We start from the raw sequence: 20,652 nt of genomic DNA, 5'->3' as shown, positions 1-20,652 counted from the left end.
GGGATCTGAAACTGGGGATGAAGGACAGCAAAAGGGAAATGAGGCCATGACACTCAGTAGGCCCAACACTGCTCTGTGCATTGGAAACAAAAGAATCACATCCCTTCATGGTGTGGCATCCTGGTAAGGACAAATAGCCAAAAGAAAGCAAATACCCAACTGACCACACAGAGACAACAGCTCCAGCCTGGAACCTACTGGTTTGGGATGATGCAATGGAAAAGGCTGACCTCCTTGCCAGTTTTCGTATGATATTAAGTCCATCTCCTTTTTGCCTCTGGAGCCATCACATGCTCTGCCCCAGTGCACTGATGATAAGCTGTTGCATGTTTCCCTCCAGAAGCACTCACGCCACACTGACAGATAACGCGTACAGCAGTCAGTGTACTTGGAAATGAAGATTAACCAGAACATCAATAACACCAGCAGAAATTTCGGAGCTCAAGCATTAAACACAACACTGGCATTTCTCTGTTTCCTAGCACTGTGATGATGGCTGGGCAGCTTGCAGACAGACAGAACCCCACCCTCAATAGCTGACTGCCAGCCTCCAACCCTGCAGTGAAGGGCATGGGGACACCAGGCTGTGCTCAGTCCAAACCCCACTGTGCTCAAGGAGATACCTTCGACTGCAAGGTCTGAGGGCATTCCAGGTGCAAGAAGCATGCCCAGTTTAAGAAAGGATGGAAGGAAAAGCAAAACAACAGGTTAACCACAGTAATGACATCATACACACAGATAAATAGCAGGAGAAACAGGAGATTGAGCATTAATGACAGGCTCCTGCAGGATCATTACAAAACTGCCTCTGTTATTGGTGTATTTCTTTTCTTACCCCTTTAGGGCAGAGGTAAACAGCACACATCACTGTATTTTCAGTTATATTTAGAGCAACATCAGACAAGCAGCAGTCAAACATCACCTCAAACCCAAAGCACACCAATCCCATCCTTTGGACAGCACTCAATGTGAGGAAGCCACATCCACTCTTGCTCCAAATAGCAAGGAAGCAACCCTTATGTACACTGCCTTAGGCAAGCCAAGCACAAAGGGAGAACTCCCTGCCATCTGGGTAAAGCTTCAATAGCTGCCATTGGAGAGAGCAGAATGCACATCAGCTGCTCAGTCCCAGCAGCCAGGCTACAGCCAGCCTCCTGGTACAGCCATGCCCCACTGCTGCAGTCCCCTGCACTCCCTGCCCCACACCACACTGCACGGGAACAGCCCAGACCCATGAGTACATTTATTTAAAAGGAAAAGAGCATTACAAGGGTGCCATCCCTTTCTTTAGCACTGCCTGGTGCAATGTTCGCTTCCACATCGTGTCATACAGCTGCAGTTACAGCAGCTGCTCCGATTTTTGGGGCTGCTCAAATCTCTTTATTCCAACCAAATTCAGCCTTTTAAAGCCTTCACCAATCACTGCTTTCAGACCCACCCCCCGTCACCGGAACCACTAGAAATCTTCTCTCTGGCCACCCATTCAGACACAATGGATCCATCCCCACTCTCACTAATTGACTTTCTTAACCTTGCATGACCCTTTCCTTCCAGGATGGGCTCGGATTCCTGTAATCCTGCTGGCCTCACCCAGAAACCCACTGAGCAGCCACTCAGTGCAGCCCTTACTCCTGCACAGCACAGATGTGCTGCTCTCTAAGTGCCTTGCCCAGCTTCTCCCTTACACCCCACTCCCTTCCATCCCAGCAACCCCCTGTACCCCATCCCATCCCTGCACTGCATCAGAACATCTTCCCATGGAACTGACAGACCTCTGCACGCACTCAAACACACAGAAACCTGCATCCACAGGGAGAGTCCTGCTGCCTGCTGGGGAGGTGAGCAATGAAGAGCTAACTTGCTTGCATCGCCTGTTACCACGTCGCCTTTCCCGAGGCACAGCACTGTGTCTTCCCTGCTCCTCTGCTATCCGATTCTGAAAGCATTTAAACTGCAGACAGCAGCAGTTCTGCTGAGGGAGAGAGCATTAAAGCACGCGAGCTTCTCCCTGCTCCGATGCATTTTGTGTTCGCAAAAGTAGTTGACACACAGATTCCCTGCTCTGATAGCAGCCTGGTAGAGCTGAAACAAAGCCTTCTTTGCAACGTGCCACCAGCTCTGGCATCTGAACTGGCTGCTGCCCACTGGAATAAGAAACGCACCCACTGTCTCTTTAAGAATGCTCGTATCCCACATCAGCAGGGTTTCCTTAACCCTGCCTGCTCCTTGCTCCCTTTGCTGGCTGCAGCTGCAGATGTCACAGCCTCCTCACTCTTGTCACCTCCTGCTGCAACCCACCTGTCCTGCACATCCCTGGCATCCCATGCAACACATGAGCTGTGCTTTAGCAAATATCCCAGTGCTCTGAAAAGCAGAGAGGCCTCCTGTGATGACAAAGGAGCAGTCAGCACTGCTCCTTTATTTCGTTCCTACTCCATACAGGCGTTATAGAGGCAACAGCAAAGCACGTACATCAAGCCAAGGAACTGAGAACGCAAAGGAGCAGCAGCACAGCTCCACATTCCTGTAGAGGAATAAACTCAAAGGAAAGCAACAAAAACATCACATTATTCATGAGGCTCATTTACAAAAAGACACTTGGAGGTTAAACAAAGCAAAGTAGTCAACAAATATTTGAAGAATGTAAATGCCACAGAGAGAGAGAGATTAAAAGATCTTATAACAATGAGCAGTGAGATGAAACTAAATTGAGAGGAAGAAATGAGGCTGAAGGCAAATCACTGCAGTCGGGAGAATGAGAGAAGTGGTACAGCCATTTCCATTTGCCATGTTCATAAACGGCATTAGGCAGCCATTAATAAAGGCATTAATAAATAACTTCAGCCATATCAGCTAGGAGAAATGGCAGTGATGTGGTGGGCTGGTCATCTGCAAACCAAGGCTATTATCATTTCATTTTCTCTACCCTTTTCCTGCATGGCCTGTAGTGGCTGTAACTCCTCAGGATTTGCATTGGCTCTTGTGCATGAAACTCTCCTTGCGTGGCAAAGAGCCATTTGCAAAACCTTCTCACTAAAATAAAAACACCAAAAACCAACACAATTTCAGATCTGTTTCCAAAATCACTTCTGCTATGACCTGCCCTCCAACAGGGAAAAAAAAACCTTGGAAAACCAATATTGCGTGTATCTGAACCGATGATGCAGTTTCATTGCCTTGAACCAGCCACTGAATGCTGGCCAGTGTCCCTGAGCTGCAGCTGACACAGCACAGAGCATCTTTCCAAGGCCTACAGCTAAGCAGCAGTTCACCTCCCAAACCCCGTTCCTAAAACGTACGTCAGACTGAAGGCCGCCACACCACTCCTTAATTACTGCATTACGGAGGGCTGCAAACCCACAACCCCATTTCCTCATAAACAAAGGATGCTTCTTTCAGAACTGTGTAGCTGCTTTATTTCCATTCCTAACGGGTCAGAAAGACACCAAAATTACAGCTCTATCCACCAGCTTTCTCAAATGCCTGTCCCCAAAGCAAACCTTTTAATTCACAGCACTTCGTGTACCATCCCTCACTTGTGTAGAGCTTCCAAACGACTCCCCTGGAATCCTTGGATTCTCTTCTTGCTGTCATTTAAACCCAGGCTTGTTTGCTTAGTATTTCATTTAAAGAACACATTTAGTTAAAGACAGAGCTGTTCTCTACACCAAAGATAAGTTGTTTTCCTTCCTCCCCCCACAGCTAATTTGGTGCCTTTTTTCATGTGAATATATGGATATTTTTTTACTACTCCTGACTATATACCTACTTCTTTTGCCCTACATCATTTTCACCCAACTCATGCTCTCCTCCTTCTTTCTCCTTCTAGTTCCAAAATCAGGTGTGGTGAAACCACATTCATCCAAAACCTGAGATTCCAAGTGGTTTAAAATTACCCCAAATACCAAATCCCTGCCATCAAATCACATCCTTCCATGTCTGCTCCTTTGCCATACATGTAGAGTGGCTGTGACTCCACCCAATGTCAATGGCAGCACTTCACATCCCATGTTAGCAAACAAAAAGCAGAACATCCACTCCAGGCCCCTTGGCTAAGCAGAGAGAGCGTTCCATCCATAAGAAATGGTACAGCAAACCACTGCACAAAGTGAAACCTAAAGCTGGCCAAATGGAAAGCACCAGTGCAGGAGAAGCTTAGAGAAGGCATTCTACCATCTTGCATTGAGCATGTGGCTCTAAACGAGTTGCAGAAGGAAAAGAAAAGCAACAAACTTACGCGCAGCATTTGTTTTGGTCTGAAATACCCTCTTTTGAACTTGCTTATTTTATGCTTGGATAGTATTACTGCTATTATATCTCGATTTATATAATTTACTTTTCCAGACTCAAAATACTGAAAATTAACGGTTACCGCTCATAGTAAGTATCAATTACAAACATAACAGCAGGCTGATATTGAGTTGCACTTTACAACCAGGACTGAAATGAGCCACATGCAAAGGAACGCTCAAGAACAAGCACAGGGCTGCTAAACAGGGCAAAGGAATGACATTGGTGAGCTTGGAGACTGAGGAGCTCTGTTCCCAAGGGCAAACGTGATCAACCAAAAGAGACTCTTGAGCAGGATGCTGACTCTGGTGCTCTGATGGCAATAGTTGGCTCTTTCAAGCCTTGACCTTGCCCACTTATCAAACAGAATAGCCCTGACTGAGCAAAAAAAATGTAAAATATGTGAGTGTTTCTGTTTACTTCAATAGAACCATTGAGACACGTGGGGTGAATCACACACAGCACTGCTGAACAGTGCTCTCCATCCCCTTCCTGCACATGCAAATACCAAACGGCTTCAGCAGGAGGGAGCGCAAGGGGGAAGAGAGAGCAATGGCGTGCCCCATGCTGCAGACAGAGAAAGCAGCATGGGGGCAAGACTGTGATCCATCTGGACAGACCCTGGCATAAATGGTCTCTTCCAATTCCCAGCTCCTCCAGCCTGGGCCTTGCTTCTCATTGGAAGGTGCTCAGTGGTTAAACAGCACACCAAGAGCCTCCAATCCACATTTACGCCTTCATAGAGACTACCAGTTCTTGATAAATCTTACCCACAACCACTTCTTTACTGTATTTACCTCTTTTCATGTGTTTTTCCTACCGTATACCCAAAGAAAGGCACCTCAGGAGGAGCCACGTTGCAGCCTCACTGCTCTCAGCCCTGAGCAAGCATTGGCTGCAGGACGGCTCCAAGCAGTTTGCCCTTCACTTGACATTTGTGAGGCTGCTGAAGGACTACGCAGCCAGCAAGGCGATTTTACCATCCGATAAGCAGAGAAGGCAATTTTAGAGGGACCACAAATGATTGGGATCCAATCAGTCACGATAATCTGCAGCCCAAGGAGAAATCTGAAGGATGGATGCTGGGTGCTGGCAGCACAGCTCTGCACTGCCACAGTGTATGAGATGCTGTCCTCACAGAGCTCTCCATCAGCACATGTGTATTACAGAACAAAACGTCGTCAGTTCATCACGTTTGGAGTCAAAATCCGATGCTGAAAGCAAACCCTGTTGCAAACAAAATGACACCAAAGGGGAGCTCTGCAAATCCGGCATCACGCAGAACCAGAGCAAACCAAATCTCAGACCAAGGGGCTCACAATGACTCAGTTTTTCTTCACGCAGTCTATTACCACTGTAATTTGTTCGTTTGTTTGTTTGTTTTCAACTCCAAAAGTCCCTTTGATTGTACTTTATACCATATTAGCGCTGAAGGTATTAATTCAACGTGCGGCCCAGGACAAAAACTGGAAATGAGCCGATCTCGGTTCTATTTCTGGCTGGGTTACTGCAGCTGAGCACAGCCTGGCCATGCGAATCGCATGCGAGGTTTTCCCTTCCCATCAGCACACATGGCCTGGGTTCTCAGCTGCTTGCTATCGCTTCCCACTCCCTAAAAGCCCAGCTAAATTAGCACAAAACCCGCCGCTAATCACTTGATCGTACCGTGAAACCATTTGCAAAATTAATCTAGAGATCCCCATTGGAAGTTCTTTGTGCCATCTGACACAACATCGTAACGTTTGGTCCTGCTAAGAGAGGAAGCAGAGAGCCCACAACTGCCAGAGGTTCAGCCAGATAACCCAGAATATTCTGGATGCAGAACAACGTGCAGACTGACCTACCAATATGGTTCCCTCTTCCCACCACAGCACAGCAAACGGGAACACTCTGAGTCCCCACATCCACGTGCAGAACAAAAAGCACAAGGGGAAAAAGAAAGAAAGAAAGATGTAGAGGCAAAAAGAGCCGGTTAACACAGGGCACTCTGACACAAATAACAGTTTGACCTTCCTGTTAGGAGTTAAACACAATACGCACAACAGCACAATTATGTCATTTCAGCTGAACTCTTTTGCTACCCTCCTCCAACAAATCTGAGCAAGAACCACTTTTAAAACCCATCTTTCGTTTGCAATGCAATAGAACCAAGTTCATTTCTACCGCCCAGGGCGGCTCTTTAACACTCTGCGGCGTGGAGGTGAAGCTAAAAGCTATTTACGCCGCATCACTGTTTCACTGTTTAATTAAGGAAGCGTGAATCCTGGACACCCCACGCCCACACGTGTCACTTCACTGCATTACAGCAAGTCCAGATGCTCTGTATCACACCCCTGCTTTCAGCTTTCAGGCTTCAAAGATGCTGCAAGGCTGGACCGTAAGGACAAAGGTACACAGGAATAGAGTGATGCTGATGGAACCCCTCACTCCTCTCCTGAATACCTGTGGCCCTAAGACCCTGTTAGGACCCTCTGCAAGGGCTCTGGCCAGCTCTGAAAGCAAAAGAATCCTGCAATCACTGCTGCCTAACTGAAAACACCCCACGTTAATCTTCCCTGCTCCCTGACATCAAGCAAGGGCTAATTTTAGCTCTGCTGTTCTGTAACCCTACCTAGTTCCCATCCCACCCCCACAACTATATAATAGATCCTTCCTTCAGATAAGTAGGGTGTTGGAACATTCACAGTTTTTTCCTCACCCACAGGCACTTACAGAAAAATGAATTACAGGCTTATTTTTAGGTAGAGCCTTCGGCCTTTATTTTCTCTGTAGGTTCCATACAGCAGGTCCTGAGGTTGAGAAATATCCCAGTCAACAAACAAGCCATGAAAAAGGAAGGAGAAAAAGAGGCAGAGCTTTGCTCAGCATCCTATTTATGGGACATGGAGCTCAACTACCAGCTTGCTTTGGTCCCTGCATGACTTCTTCAGTCATTTGCTTCAGCCCAGAGGAAGGGAGCACAGCAGCAGCAGTGCCCGAAACTGGAGGGGAGAGAAAGCACAAGTTCTCTCTCAGCATTAGAGCAGCACACCGTGACAGGAAGATGACTTATCAAACCAGGACACCGGGCCCCAATGAGACAAATGCATGTTGTGGGGTGGTAACGAGGCACCGGGGAACCGCAGGATTATTTTGGATAGCAGGATGCTGGACTCCATGGCTTTGTACAGCAACACTGTACTGTCACAGTGCGATGTCACAAAGCCATGATGGTTACACAGCAGGACTGTGCTGTGCTGCAGTGTGCTGTGACAGCCCAGTGACTCGACAGCACGCAGCACTGACACGACACCAGATGGTGATGAGATCATTTTTGGGCAAAATTAGGCGGCGGGCTGCAAAAACTGCATGACATCGTCTCAGGGCTCAGCACGTGGTCCTGTGCCAAAACAACGCTCCCCCATGAGACCCACAAGTGGCCAAAGGCACCCTGAGAAAACGCCCTGCAGCATCCTGAGCAGAGCAGGAGCACCCAACCAAGGGGTGGGCTGAAGGCAGGAGGGTGCACATCCTCGTGGTCAGAGAGGGCAGCTCCTGCTGACAGCACTCTGTCCCCGCGCTGCTGCCCTTCCTGGTACAGAACGAAATCATGTGTCCTTTCAGAACTGTTCCATGCGGAAATCTGCATTAACCCCAGCAGTGCCACGTCAAACTGGAACCACTGCTTCTAAAGCAAAGGCTAAACCACGTTTGAGGCGCTTTTTCCACTTGAAATGAATGCTAACCCTGCAAAGCAAACTCATTATGAATATCTGAGGCCATCCAACCCACGTGGAGGTATCGGAACCAGGTCCAACAAGCAGCAGAGAACTCTGCAGTCTCTGTTTAGGTCTGTGCTCCTGGTTATCCACACTGATCAATCCAGCAGGGACACACACACACATCTTCATAGGTGAACCAGGACTTAAACAGCATCCTTAACACACCCTTTGGTGCCTGGATGCGGCTGAACAGCAAAGTAAATGAAAGTGTGTGCAAACACAGACGTCCTTGAGGAGGAGCATAACAACTGCTGCAGAGATTCAAAACGTTGCATGCTTCTATTAAACACAGTGAGCCATCAAAACAGCTCACCTGTTTCTCTAGGGATTCTGAGGGAGATGAAAGGGGTGCTGGGGTTTGGGAATCGCTCTCTAAGCGTTCCCAGGGAACAGCATAGGCCATTTGCACAGCTCCCTGCTGCCCACACAGCCCCAGGGCAGCACTGTGCACACAGCAGCTCCAGGCACACACAGCTGAGAGGGCAGAGCTAAAAACACCACAACCATTTCAGTGATGCCCTCATGCCCCAATCCAGCTCCTGCTCCTGCCCAGCACCACCTGCTCACCTCTGAAGCCTGACAAAATTAACAGATTGGTTCCCAGGCTAATCATTATAAGAGCTGTGATAGAACTGGGAGTGCAAAAGTGCTCCAGTTACACAACTAACAGGAACGGCCCAGTGCTGCTCACGGATGGGCAGAGCTGAATGCAGCAGGGTGCCATGTTATTGCAGATCCACACCATCATGGCATTTCTAACACATACTCAGCTTCACCCGGTAGTACGCTCAGCTATTATGCAACTCATCAGCCCGACTGCACACCACGTAAAGCAGCAAAGGGGACAGAGAAGCTATATGTGATTTCCAACAGCTCTGCCTTATGTATGCTCATACACATGCAGGAAAACTCTAAAGGCTTTAACTGTAATTAAATAAAAGGCAAGATTATAGAAATCAGAAGTGATGCTCTATTGAGTCATCTCTGGCTCCAGCCCGTCCCCTGGGGCCCAGTACAGGATGCTTCCTACTGCTGTGCCCTACTGCTTTTCTTCCACAGCAAAAAGAATAACAATAAAAATAGCCACGATCAACAAAACAACAAACCAAGAAGAACTTCGCTGCTTTCTCACACTTTATGGCCAAGCATCTCAAAGTACTAAATTCAAACTGATGTGAAGCTGCAGAGTTCAGCAAGAGGCCGTTATCCCTACGATTACTGCCTCTACCATTACAGAGGAATCTTTAGGTTAAGAAACAGGCCTTGCCATCCCCTCAGTGATTTCAATCCAAATTACAAAGTCACATTCCATCATTCCACCACGGAACCGTTCCCATCTGATAAAGTTGTAATTAAATTGATTTCATCTTTGTGATTCAGAGGCTATTGACTGCAGCTCGGTACTTTCGACATGCTCAAGGTTTTATACAGCTAATCGAGTTGAATTCAACACGCCATACGCAGAACTGCAACCGTATATATCACCTACCCATATAAAACACCGACCTTAAAAATAAACGCCAGCAATGAGAATATTTACATGCAAACATTTCGGATACACACCCAGCTTTGCTAAGCAGCTTCCATCCCCACACCCATCCCTTCTGCTCCCCGATGCAGCCTGGGTTGCAACCCCGAGCCCCCCCGGAGCAGCACGGTGGTTCAGAGCGCCGCGATACCTGCAGGGCGTCCTTATGGAAAGATGTCGACAAGGTGCATATAACCCCGAGAGCAGCTATTTAAAAGGCGAGCCTAGCAGAAGCCATTCCACACACGTAGGGCACAAGCCATATTCACCACCTTTCTTCGGGTGAAAAGCTCTGTTTTTCTCTATCTCTATACGTACTCTCCAGGCTCTCAGGTGCGCGGACGCGATGTGCGCGCATCCAGGGATGCAAATTCATGCACAGCCCCGAGCAGAGCAATCAGAGGAGGAGAAGCGGCGGCATCAGATGCCCGGAGCAAAGGACAGCGCCGCAATGAGACGGAGATACCCGAGCAGGAACAGCACCGTGGATACAGGGGATCCCCGCAGGGCTGCTGCGGCGGAGCGGCGTTCGGGAGCGCATCACCCCCCCTCTCGCCCCGGCGTTGCGCTTACCAGGCGAGCTTGAAGCCTTTCATCAGTACAGTCACGAGAAGCCTCTGCCCTCGTCCTTGCGTGCCCACCGCCAGCTCCGCAGCTCGCAGGACATATTGGAGCGGAACCGGCCGCCGAACCCCATACACCGAACCCCCCAGCGGCGCGGCCCCGCCGCCTCCCGCCCCCGGCGCCCGCCCCGAGCGCGGCCGAGAGGCGCAGGGCCGCCCGCAGCCGCACCGCCGGCTCCCGAACCGCCCCGCCGCCTGCTGAGCATGTGCGGCACCGCACGGCACCGCACGGCCCGCCCACGGCACCGGCACCGGCCTGAGATCCGCTCCTGTGCTCCGATACCGGGCTGTGCTGGATGGGGATGGGGCAGGCAGGCGCTGCAGGGCAGTGGGTGACGCAGAAGGGGGAGAAATGCCCATTACTCCCTCCGTATCATGAAGGATCTATTTGGGAGCTGAGTTTGTGTTACTCTTTGAATGACGAACCTCACAGCCCAGCCGTGACACCGCTATTAATGGGACAACACTAAACCCCCATCTGCAACAGCAGGGGGGACGAGTTCAGCACTTCTGGCTTAAAAAGCTTAATGTGCAATTGGCCCTGAGTAGGAAGAAGCCATTGATGAACGCACATCACCTGCACAAAGCACAAAGTTCCTCCTCACCTCCGCATCATCCCGCTCAAAAGCAGCACTAGACATTTCCCCCCCTCCCCTCAATGAATCACAACAAGCAGAAGCCGATTTCTAGTTCTGATTTCAGCTGGAAATGGCTTTGGGCATTCAAAAGCCGCAGCTGAAAGGAAACCGGCTTCTCAGCAGGGGGCAGAAGTTTCAGAAAGCACACAAGCGATGCCGAGATGCCTTTCTCAGAAGTCCAATTGCAAAAGGGAAAAAGCAATTTGGTGTTAACCCCATCATCCACCTGGCTTCCCCCACGCTTGTGACACGGGTTGCACTTTCTGCTTCAGCATTTAATACTGAGCTGGCTGCAGAAGGAAGCAATGACTGAATGGGGAACTGCATCCCACACACAGCTGCCCTCAAATCTCAGCCCCCATAAGGTCCAATTCTATATGAGCTGCCTGGCCTCAGCTCCACTTCACACCATGAAATGCTGCACATCTGCGGCCTGCAGGTTGCAAGGAGGGAAGCAAATCACAATGCTGCAAAATGGGTCAGGAGACCTGCAAGCTTGGCAAATCTGGGACAGACTAATGCTGCAGTCACATGTTTAGAAATCAAAGCTCAGGCAAGAAAGGTATTAAGAGATAAGCAGTCATGTACTTTAAAAATAATATACAGAAGAGTAACGTGAAGGTTAGGAAATTATCAAAGGAAATAGATCACTTAGAAGTGGGAAGTATCTGTGTGAGCATCAGACTGGCAGGTGCTGCCATCTCCATCACAGCTCAGCTGGGATCTGCTGTCTGCAGCGCTCACAGCCTGAGAGAGAGGACCACAGGTCACCCTATGTGAGTGCTTTGGACACTCTCAGTTCTGCCTTCCTTGAGCTGCTCCCTCTGTTGCAGTTTGCAATGTGCAGGTAAACCCTTTCCCTTCTCCTCCTTCATCTGCATGCAATACTCAAGAGGAACGAGTAATATTAAAATTTAAATAGGAGAACAAAAGAGCACGTGTACATATCAAGAGAGGTAGGCTACGTGCAACCACCCTGCCCACCTCCACAGTGCTAAGAATACTTACAAGTCACACACAAGCTGAATCCCAGATAAATTATCTACCTACTCTATCCTGAGCATCCATCCCACAGAGCAGAATAGGAAAGCAGAAAAGAGAACTGGGGCCTTAAGGGATCAAAGGCAGTTCTGGCTCTGCCATAAAGCTCTGGGTGGAAACTGGGCAAGCTGTGCTGATTTAAGACTGCACTGCAAGGAGATGCTCATCGTGTTGTGATATAGAAGCTCCAAGGGCAGGCTGTGCATTGTGTCAATGTGAACACAGATCATCTTTGATGATCATACCCTGTGTGCAGAGCCCACCCAAACTATCCTTCCTTGGGGCAAAAACTTTTCTCTTTCCACATGAACAGCAAAAAACAGTAACTGAAAATAAGACCGTAGTGTAAATACGAGCCTCCTTGGATAACTTGTTCCAGTGTGTCATCACCCTCTGAGTGGAAAAATAGCAGCCAGTTATCCTGTGTTACTCCATCATCTTTCTCCCCTTACTCCCCACAGCAGCCTCAGCAAGAGCCATCTAATACAAGCCAACCAGTATCCCCACAGAAGAAAGAACCCCAAGGTTCTGCTAACAGGCATCTTTTCTCACTTCACTCATTGTTCGAGTTACAGCTCATAAGACAAACAGATTTCCTTCAAGACAGAAGACGTAAATCAGGAGCTTAATTACCTCTGCACCACACCAGCAGCACCGAGGACTTGCCATGTGCACACATGCAGTGCAGAAAGCAGAACCCCTCTGCTGTGAGGGGAATGGAAACCATCTCTCTGACTTATGTTCCACCTTTCCACTCGCTGATTACCTGGAAGGTGATTCATGCTTTCCTGGGAAGCATTTGAGCATCACGTGGAGGCAATTTGCTTTGTTAATGGGTTAATTGCGTTACCCTCTGGTTCTCAGCAAGGGGCAAAGGAAAAAAAACGAAACAGTGCTCCTACATTTATTGGGACAGTTAGAAGCCAAGTTGTGAGGTGATGGGACGGCATGTTGCAAGCCCAATGCAATGGGCCACAGCACATACAGGGCAAGTAGCATTTGATTGCCCAGAAAGCCTTACAACAGGAGTGAATGATCACCCCAAGACTAAAGCCACAAGTTGCACGTTGCTCAAAGCCATGCCTTCATTTTTGAAGCACTCAATATGGGACCCTTCTCTGGCATGGCAGGAAATGCCAGTTCCTGAGATGCCCTGGAAGGTGTCCCAGCAGCAAAGGAAGCAGCAGTGCAATACAATGGAGAGCAGCCATGGAAGTAAGCGACATCCTGTGCTACAGCCCTGGGATGCTCCCAGCACTCAGGCTGACAGAAATAAACCAGTTAAACCTCCTCCTCCAATTCTTTGTGGGTATGCAGTGACTGGCAGCTGAAGTCTATGCAAACATAATAGTGAGAAGGATTTTACCTTTATAACGTTGTGTTTACCCTGAAGCATTTCATAGAATTTATTAACTAATGCCATAAACTCAAACCCTATAACCCAGTCCTGGGGCTAAACAGGGCAGCTGCCCACAAGCATGGTGCAGTCTTGGAGGAATTATGGCAGTGTGAAGTGGAAAATACACAGTATTCAGCAGAAATAAATGGGAAAGGGGAAAATAATTACTTCACTTGAATTTAACTAAGATATAGGACAAAGCCCTTCAATCTGGACAGCACCATGGGTTTCTGAACTGTGGACTACCTCTATGTGAAGCAGGTGCCTCCTGGAGCACAGAATATCACACTGCCAGGCTTGAGCATCCAGCTCAGTGCAGGTGCTTTGTAACCACTGATGCCATTTCCCTCTTTCCAAGTTCTGCCTTCTCAATCCCGCTCAGTGCCAGGTGAAGTTGCATTGGGGGCACAATAGAAAACAACCATTTGCTACAGAGACACCATCAACTTCCCCTGCTATGATACAGAAGCATCTAATAGTGAGCCAGCTTAATGCTTCCCAGTCCTCCCTAGAGGAGCATGCAGAAGCCACGTGCAGCATCCATCTCTCTCCCCACCCCATCTCACCCTCTCCCCCCTCCATTCCCACACATTTCCCATCTGCCAGCCCAGAGAACAGAACCTACAGCCTGAGCAAAGCCAGAACAGAAGCCTTGCATTAAAAGGGCAGATGCATCTACAAGCTCCAATTATTGTATCAATCAGCATTCCCTTGTGGTGCTTCCCCTCCTCCCCCCCTTCAAAAAATAATAATAATGAAAAAAAGAGAAGAAAATTAAGCTGCTAAAAGGCGTTTCTGCTCCACAAGACAGACTCGGTGGGAAACCTTCCCCTTAAGCACCCTCTAGCGATCCTTTCTCATACAGCAGCAATGCAGGCTGCAGCCAGCATCCCAGCTCTCTCAGGTTTTCCTTTGGACAAAGGCAGCACTGCCGCTGGCAGCAATGCAGACCCCCACACATCTCTCCTATCCCCACCTCAGCCTAAAGCATCAATATTTTAGGGCAGGAAGATTCTGAAATCTTACAAGAAAAGCTCTGCACAGACCACAGCCCCAAAACCAACTTTATCCTGGAATGCAAACCCTGCTGCCAACCCTCAGCACTAAAACCACTCCCAGCTTCAGGGAAAAGGGTCTGGAGAAAGCAAAAAGGGTGAGAGAAAGTAAGAAGTTGCCAAGCGAAACCACTTACGCACAGTGAGGCCGGCAGCATTTCCATCCTACCTTTGCTGTCGCCATATCAGACGTCTCCATGTTTTCTGCTTGGCCTATCAGTAAACAAGGGCATTGAAGGAAAAGGGGGAGAGAAAAGGAGAGTCAAGAAAAGGATGGTGAAGAAAGGACAGACAGTTTGACAGGTGGATGGGAGCAACATGGAAGTCATAGAAGAACTCACCATGCTACCCCCAAACACAAAGGAAAAGCATCTCAAGCTGACAGTCCCAATTTAGATTCCCAACTGGAGGCTGGCACAGAATCCATGTAATTCAGCAGCCCTCCCTGCTGCTGACCCCCAGATTAGTGTAGGATGCTGGGGAACAGCCTGCCTCCTCCCCCTGGTTTCAAGTCTGAGCTCCTGCAGGGAGCAGGCAGCAACCCATGCCTGCCTGGGGGTAAGAGGCCATGCTGCTCTTCCTCCTTCTTGCTCTATGGGAGGGGAGAGGGGCAACAAACCCCCTAATGTAGGTGCTTCAGAAATCAGGACAAAGGAGTGGGGCCTGGGCAGCGCAGTGGGTGAAGGAGGAAGGATGAGGTGCGAGGAGGAGGAAGGGGGGGAAGGAAGAGGAAAGGATAGCGTGAGAAAAGACAGCCAGACAGGCAGAGAAGCAGTGCTGCAAGAGAAGATAAGCATAGCAGAGACCATTTAAAGAGAGAGTAACACGTGCAGAGGAATAAAAAAGAAAATGAAAGGTGGAGGTTAGTCATCTGCACCCTACTGAGAGCACTCACCTCAGGATAACACACAGAAATGACTGGGCCTACACTAAGGACTCTGTGGTGCACACTGTCAGCTCAGACGCTGCAAATATCAAATCATCCTCTAAGGTGAATCTGTGCTGGCGTCAAAAGGCACCCGGAGCTGCCGAGGCAGCGATTGGTGGCATAGGGTGACTTCAGCCAGCCCCGACCATCACCCACAGCCTCTCCCTCTCGCTCCTCCTGGTCTGCTCCAGACACAAAACCAGGCTGGAGCTGATGAGCCAGCCAGGAGCCGCTGCACGCCAGTGGTCAGAGTGCTCCGGTGCTGGCAGAGCAGAGAGACGTGAGCAATCCGGGCTGGGAGGGAGGGAGAGGAAGGCTGGAAAAAAACCACCGCAGAGCTCAGTCAAATTAAGAGCCTCTAAGGGCTGGAAACATCACTGCATGAAAGTGCTTATTCATAGAGCAGTGCAGCAAGCGGTGCTTCGGCACACGGCAGGCACTGCACACTACAGTACACAAAGCCCAGGGGGCACTGGTATGTAATTTACAATGCACTCAACAGTTTACACGAATTCAAGGGCAGCTACCTATTTTCTGCAAAGCTGTGCTACTCATTTCTTGTGCACAGGCATACATGCACACACACCCCATAAAGCAGCCTCATTGAGCTTTGCTGTATTCAATGTACTGAAATGCACACTAAAAGGGTGTATTTCTGCTGTCTTTCATGTAGTCACCTACTCGTAAATATCAGTTCCCACTCTGCACTCTCATTACAGCAGCTAATTCCAGCTCGGGAGCTTAAAAGCAAAACAGGAAACGTCTCTTGAGGAAGTCCACTTTTCGGAAGGGAACAACCCAGTGTGACACACTGAGCTCTGGGTGAGGATCCAAACTGCTATGAATAGATACAGCCATACCATTGCATTAGTTTGGGGTGTGAGCCTGCAAAGCCTCAAAGCTCCCTGTGAACTAAAACATGAGTTGTTTAGGCACCCACATGATAGAAACAAAAGGTTCAGGCTGTGGCATGAGTTCCTTGGAGAAGATGTGACCTGCAGGCAGAGCTCAGAGCACTGCATGTGAGGTGTGGTTTGGTTCTCCCATGTGGGAAGAAAGGAAAGCCTGCAGGAGTTGGGAGCAGCTGTCAAAAACCATGAGCTTCTATGGAACGTGCAAGCAAGACAAAATCCTGTTAGTGATGTTAGTGGGAGGGAATGGAATAAACAAGTGAACATTAAGGGGAAAGAGAAAGAAAACTGTGAAGGGCCCCAGAATGTATGGAAGCAGTAGTTTGACTGTTCTGCACCTCAGTGTTTAGGAAAACAAGCCAGATGGATGAATTCCCAACTCCTTCCTGAAGTCAGCAGCGTTCTGCAGCCCCACAGCCTCTGCTGTCAGATGCAATCACAGCAAGTTAGGACACACCTCCATTTCCCATGGAGAACAATCTCAGTAGGGACTCCCTATTTGCTGCAGCAGCTGGGAAATCACGTGAGCCTTCATTTCCAGAAATAAAACATGCATTTTGCATCATGGGAGATGTAGTCACACTGTATGCAGAACAGAAAGTGCAGCTAAGCTACTTCTTTCCATGCCAATGTGGTTCAGCAGGGCATGAAAATTATATCTGAGGGTCTTGGAGGAGAGAGCAAGGCTAAAGATTACTGCAGCAGGAAAGAGAGAACTTTGGCTATCGTGGAGTTAAAAACATGGAGAGAAGCTCCTCTCTGTCCAGAGATAAAAAGTAATTTCATGTAAAGATTTGGGATGGGAAAGATATTCTTGAAAAGGAAAATGATGATATTTGTATGATGATGTATATTAGCAGAGTGGAGAAACCAAGATGATTCAGAGCAATACTGTAATGAAAGAGGCCTGTTGCTGTCACACAAAGTCTTCTGGCTCTTCTTCCCATCATTATCTTGGAAGGTTAAGAGTTCAAACTTGCCTTTGCCTGTAATGGTGCAACAACCCTCCCAAAAAAGGCTCACTCACTGTGGGCTAACAACAGACCATGACTCACAACATGCCTTGAAACTCCTGGATCTCAGTCTGTCAGGAAGCTAAAAAGCCATCATTGAATTCTACCTTCCATCACAAGTAACCTGCAGCAGCCCATGGGAAGGCAGCAAGGCTTGATAGTTTGAAGCACAAGTGCAATGGACTGATCACCTCCCTTTTTCTTAGGCCAGGATATTCTGAAGTAACTTGTGGCATGGAATACATCATTCCCAAGCCTGACAGCTTGACAGGATGAGAGTACAATGCTCAACACTTGATCTCTCAAAAATCAGAGTGCTATGAGATGCCTGACAGCCAGAACTCAAGACCTTTTGTAATAACATAACATTCAGGTACATCAAGCTACGTCTTTAAGTAAGGTATAAACTTAAGCCTTTGGGCTGGCACTGCTTAAAAGGCAATCCACAGAGGCAGCACACCAGAAAAACTAAGCTTTCTGTACTGGTCTGACCCACACATCTAATGCAATATCCTCTCCCAGGCAAAAAAAGAAGGGGCAGATGAAGGGGTGAGAAACATTGCAGCAGGAGCATGCACACAATATATTGACTTCAAGAACGAACTGCAAAGTCTTGAAGGAAAAAGAGCCCTCTTGTTTTTGAAACCTCAGACTAAACCAGAGAAAGCAGCAGCTCCAGAATCAGCTCTCAGACAAAAGCCTCCAACTCACAGACACAGGCACCTCAGCCCAAGCACACAACACACACTCTTACATGGCAGAGGGACCTTCCAATAGAAGTGGCATCAACAAGGTGGAGCAAAGGGTGACTGCTTGCAACTAGGGGTACAATGATGACTTATCTCACTGTGTCACAGACCACAAAGCCACCCTGCATTCAGAAACCCAGAACGATTGAGTTTGAAGGCACTGATGCATGGCAGTTACTGTGCAGACAAAGCAACACCCTCTAAGGTTGGGGATAGGTAAGGAAGTCTGAGCACCTACATGTTTAAGCCTGAAGTGAAGCTTCTCTATTTTCCCCAACAGGGAAATACCACCACCTTACCACACCTGAAACTCTGACAGACCAACATCCCTCAAGCAAGGCCCATGTTTACATGTGACCTGCTATTTAAACAAAAAGAAAAGGGTAAGGGAAAGAGCACAAAGGCATTCTACAACCAAAGCTTTACAGTGGGGTACTGAAGAGGAAAGGGAGAACAAGCAGCAGAGAGGGCTTAAGGAAGAGTTTTTAAGTCAGACTTGCAGGAGCACAGGAGAAAAGCAGAGGTCCAGCAGAGGGGCTCAAGGACAGAGCTTGGTTAGTACCCATGATAACACCTGACCTTGTTACGATGCATGGCGCGGTGGGGAGACGCATGCTGCCATCTTATCACCGAAACGCACAACAAATACTCTGCAAAGGCCAAGAAAGAAACGGATGGGAGGATAAACAAGGGAGGAGGAGGAGGAAAAAAAAGGAAGAAATGAGGTCACGGTGAGCACTCACACGGTTACAGTCACCAGCATGGGGAAGTCTGTCCAAGTGCCATGTGTTCCCCCAGAAACCTGAGCAAGTGTTGCTTCAGCAGCGAGGGAGCGAAACGCTGTTTAGTCAGAAGAAGATGAAATCCCAGCTGTATACACACACACAGCAGTTTTGGGGAGAAAGAGGCACAGATTGGTGAGCTCAGAGTCCACCGCAGAGAGATGTAACATCACCATTAAGATGGCTCTGGGATGGCTTCCATCGATGCTATCCTAGTGGCTGCCGTTTGGCCCCAAAGGGAAGGAGCAGCAACCAGGCTGGTGAGAATGCAGAGCAATGGAGAAATCTCCAAAGAGCTTGCTCTGCGCAAGAGGCACTGGTTTCCTTTCTGTGCTCTCAGATTTCTTCTATCACAGACGATTCAATTTTAAAGGCACAGCATCACTCAAACCTCTGCTGAAGATGCTCTTGCTATGAGGGGGAACACACAGATGAGCTTCTCACTGGGTTGAGCACTTTGCTAAATGGAAGCAGAATCTCAGGGTGGAGAGAAAGCATGTGAAAAGAGGCAGCTAAAACCCAAAGTTGCAAGGACAGCTCTCTATAAAGCACTTAATGCTTCACTACCTCTTCCTGACATTATTTTTTGTGCACTGCATTTCCAAACAGTACCTTATTTCCAGCATTCATGGAATGCATCAAGAATCAAACACCATAGAACTCCCAGGCAGCCCCCATCTCACTTCTGCTTCTTTATGTTGTATTATATATTTTCAGTGCTTGGTGTTTCCCCGTTTAGGCAGCCAACTATGAAATGCAAAGATGCACACATTTTCCAAGGTAAACATTGCAAATACTTCCATATGCCATAGATAAACAGCACTAAAAGCATGAAAAAGGCCATGGTAAAGCAACATGAAGTAGTCTAGAAAAACTTTAAGCAGCTTTCAGTTTCTGCCTTCTGATAAGTGCCAGTCCTGCCTGTTCATTTACTGGCTCAACAGATGGGTTTTAACCTGCTTAGCCCTGCAATGCTTCTCCCCCAGCTATTCTCTTGAGTAGTTATCTTCTTTTCCATGCCCACTGCACATCCAACAGGTCACTACAAATTAGCAGATTTCACTCCATCTCCAAAGCTCTGAGGAAAAGCTCAAGAGATCTGAGCCCTTAACAGCATCCTAAGCAGATTTCAGTTGCAGCAGCTGAAGGGTCTGACGCCTCAAGGCACCCTTCCCACCTCACCCCTTCCAATTAATTACAAAGCACTGCACTAAGGACAGCAGAAGAGATGTCAAGCACTTCCTTCTGACACAATAAGCAGTTCCATCCTCTTGGTCAGTTGTATGTCAGCTGTAGCACAGTTGACTAACAGTACAGTCACCTCCTTTCTTCTATACCATCCTCTCTACCAACCACTCGTCTCAATGTACACCCAGAGCTGGAGCTCCATGCAGGTAACACCTAAACACCACATCAAGGCCCAGGCTACAATTGGGGACCTCAAGCACTACTTCCTGAGCTGCTTCTCATCACAAGGAAGAAATGCTGTGAAGAAGGGACCTGTAGAGCTATGCATCATCTCTCTGCCCCCTCCTCCTCCCCTGCTTTTTTACATAACACCTTTGTTTTACTGCACTGCATTCATCCATCAATCACTCCACAAAATACAAAGGAAGAACGTACTTCCAGATCTTATCTCTGCAACAGGAGTGCCAGCTAAGCTCCCTACAGGACTTGCAAACGAACTGAGGTTTCTCATGAGATCTCAATTAAAACACCTCCTGCAAAGGATGGTGGGTTTCTTTGACAGTGAGACAGAAGCAATGCCTACGCAGAGCTCTGAGAAAACCTTGTACCACCAGTTCATTTCTATGCATTGAAAAGAGATCCCTGGTACAGCCACAACTTCTATACCCACCTTTGGGTATATGCAATATAATTGGAAGGTTACATATGTAGATGTATACCAGGCCACTTAGCAGGTTATGCAGGCA

At 48.3% G+C, this 20,652-nt stretch overlaps 1 protein-coding gene across 20 annotated transcripts in view; it reads right to left on the bottom strand.

Annotated features, from left to right (window-relative positions):
- GRAMD1B (GRAM domain containing 1B) overlaps window positions 1-20,652 on the bottom strand; it is a 96,516-nt gene that overhangs the window by 41,891 nt on the left and 33,973 nt on the right. For 2 of the 20 annotated variants that reach the window (XM_085526125.1, XM_085526127.1), the window contains exon 1: window positions 10,153-10,391. The exons of 10 other annotated variants lie outside the window; for them this stretch is intronic. In XM_085526125.1, the coding sequence (XP_085382251.1) occupies window positions 10,153-10,175 (23 nt within the window). In that variant the 5' untranslated portion in view covers window positions 10,176-10,391. Of the gene's footprint in view, window positions 1-9,730; window positions 9,955-10,152; window positions 10,398-14,504; window positions 14,549-15,230; window positions 15,352-18,679; window positions 19,072-20,652 lie in introns of those variants that run through there. 8 more of the 20 variants (XM_085526141.1, XM_085526147.1, XM_085526136.1 and 5 more) reach the window with 8 other exon arrangements.

The sequence above is a fragment of the Coturnix japonica genome, chromosome 34 (genome assembly GCF_054131305.1).
Source record: "Coturnix japonica strain WE chromosome 34, WE-NBRP24, whole genome shotgun sequence".
Classification (NCBI taxonomy): Eukaryota; Metazoa; Chordata; class Aves; order Galliformes; family Phasianidae; genus Coturnix; species Coturnix japonica.
The sequence above is the reverse complement of the archived record's forward strand: the minus strand, read 5'-3'. Positions and strand labels throughout refer to the sequence as shown.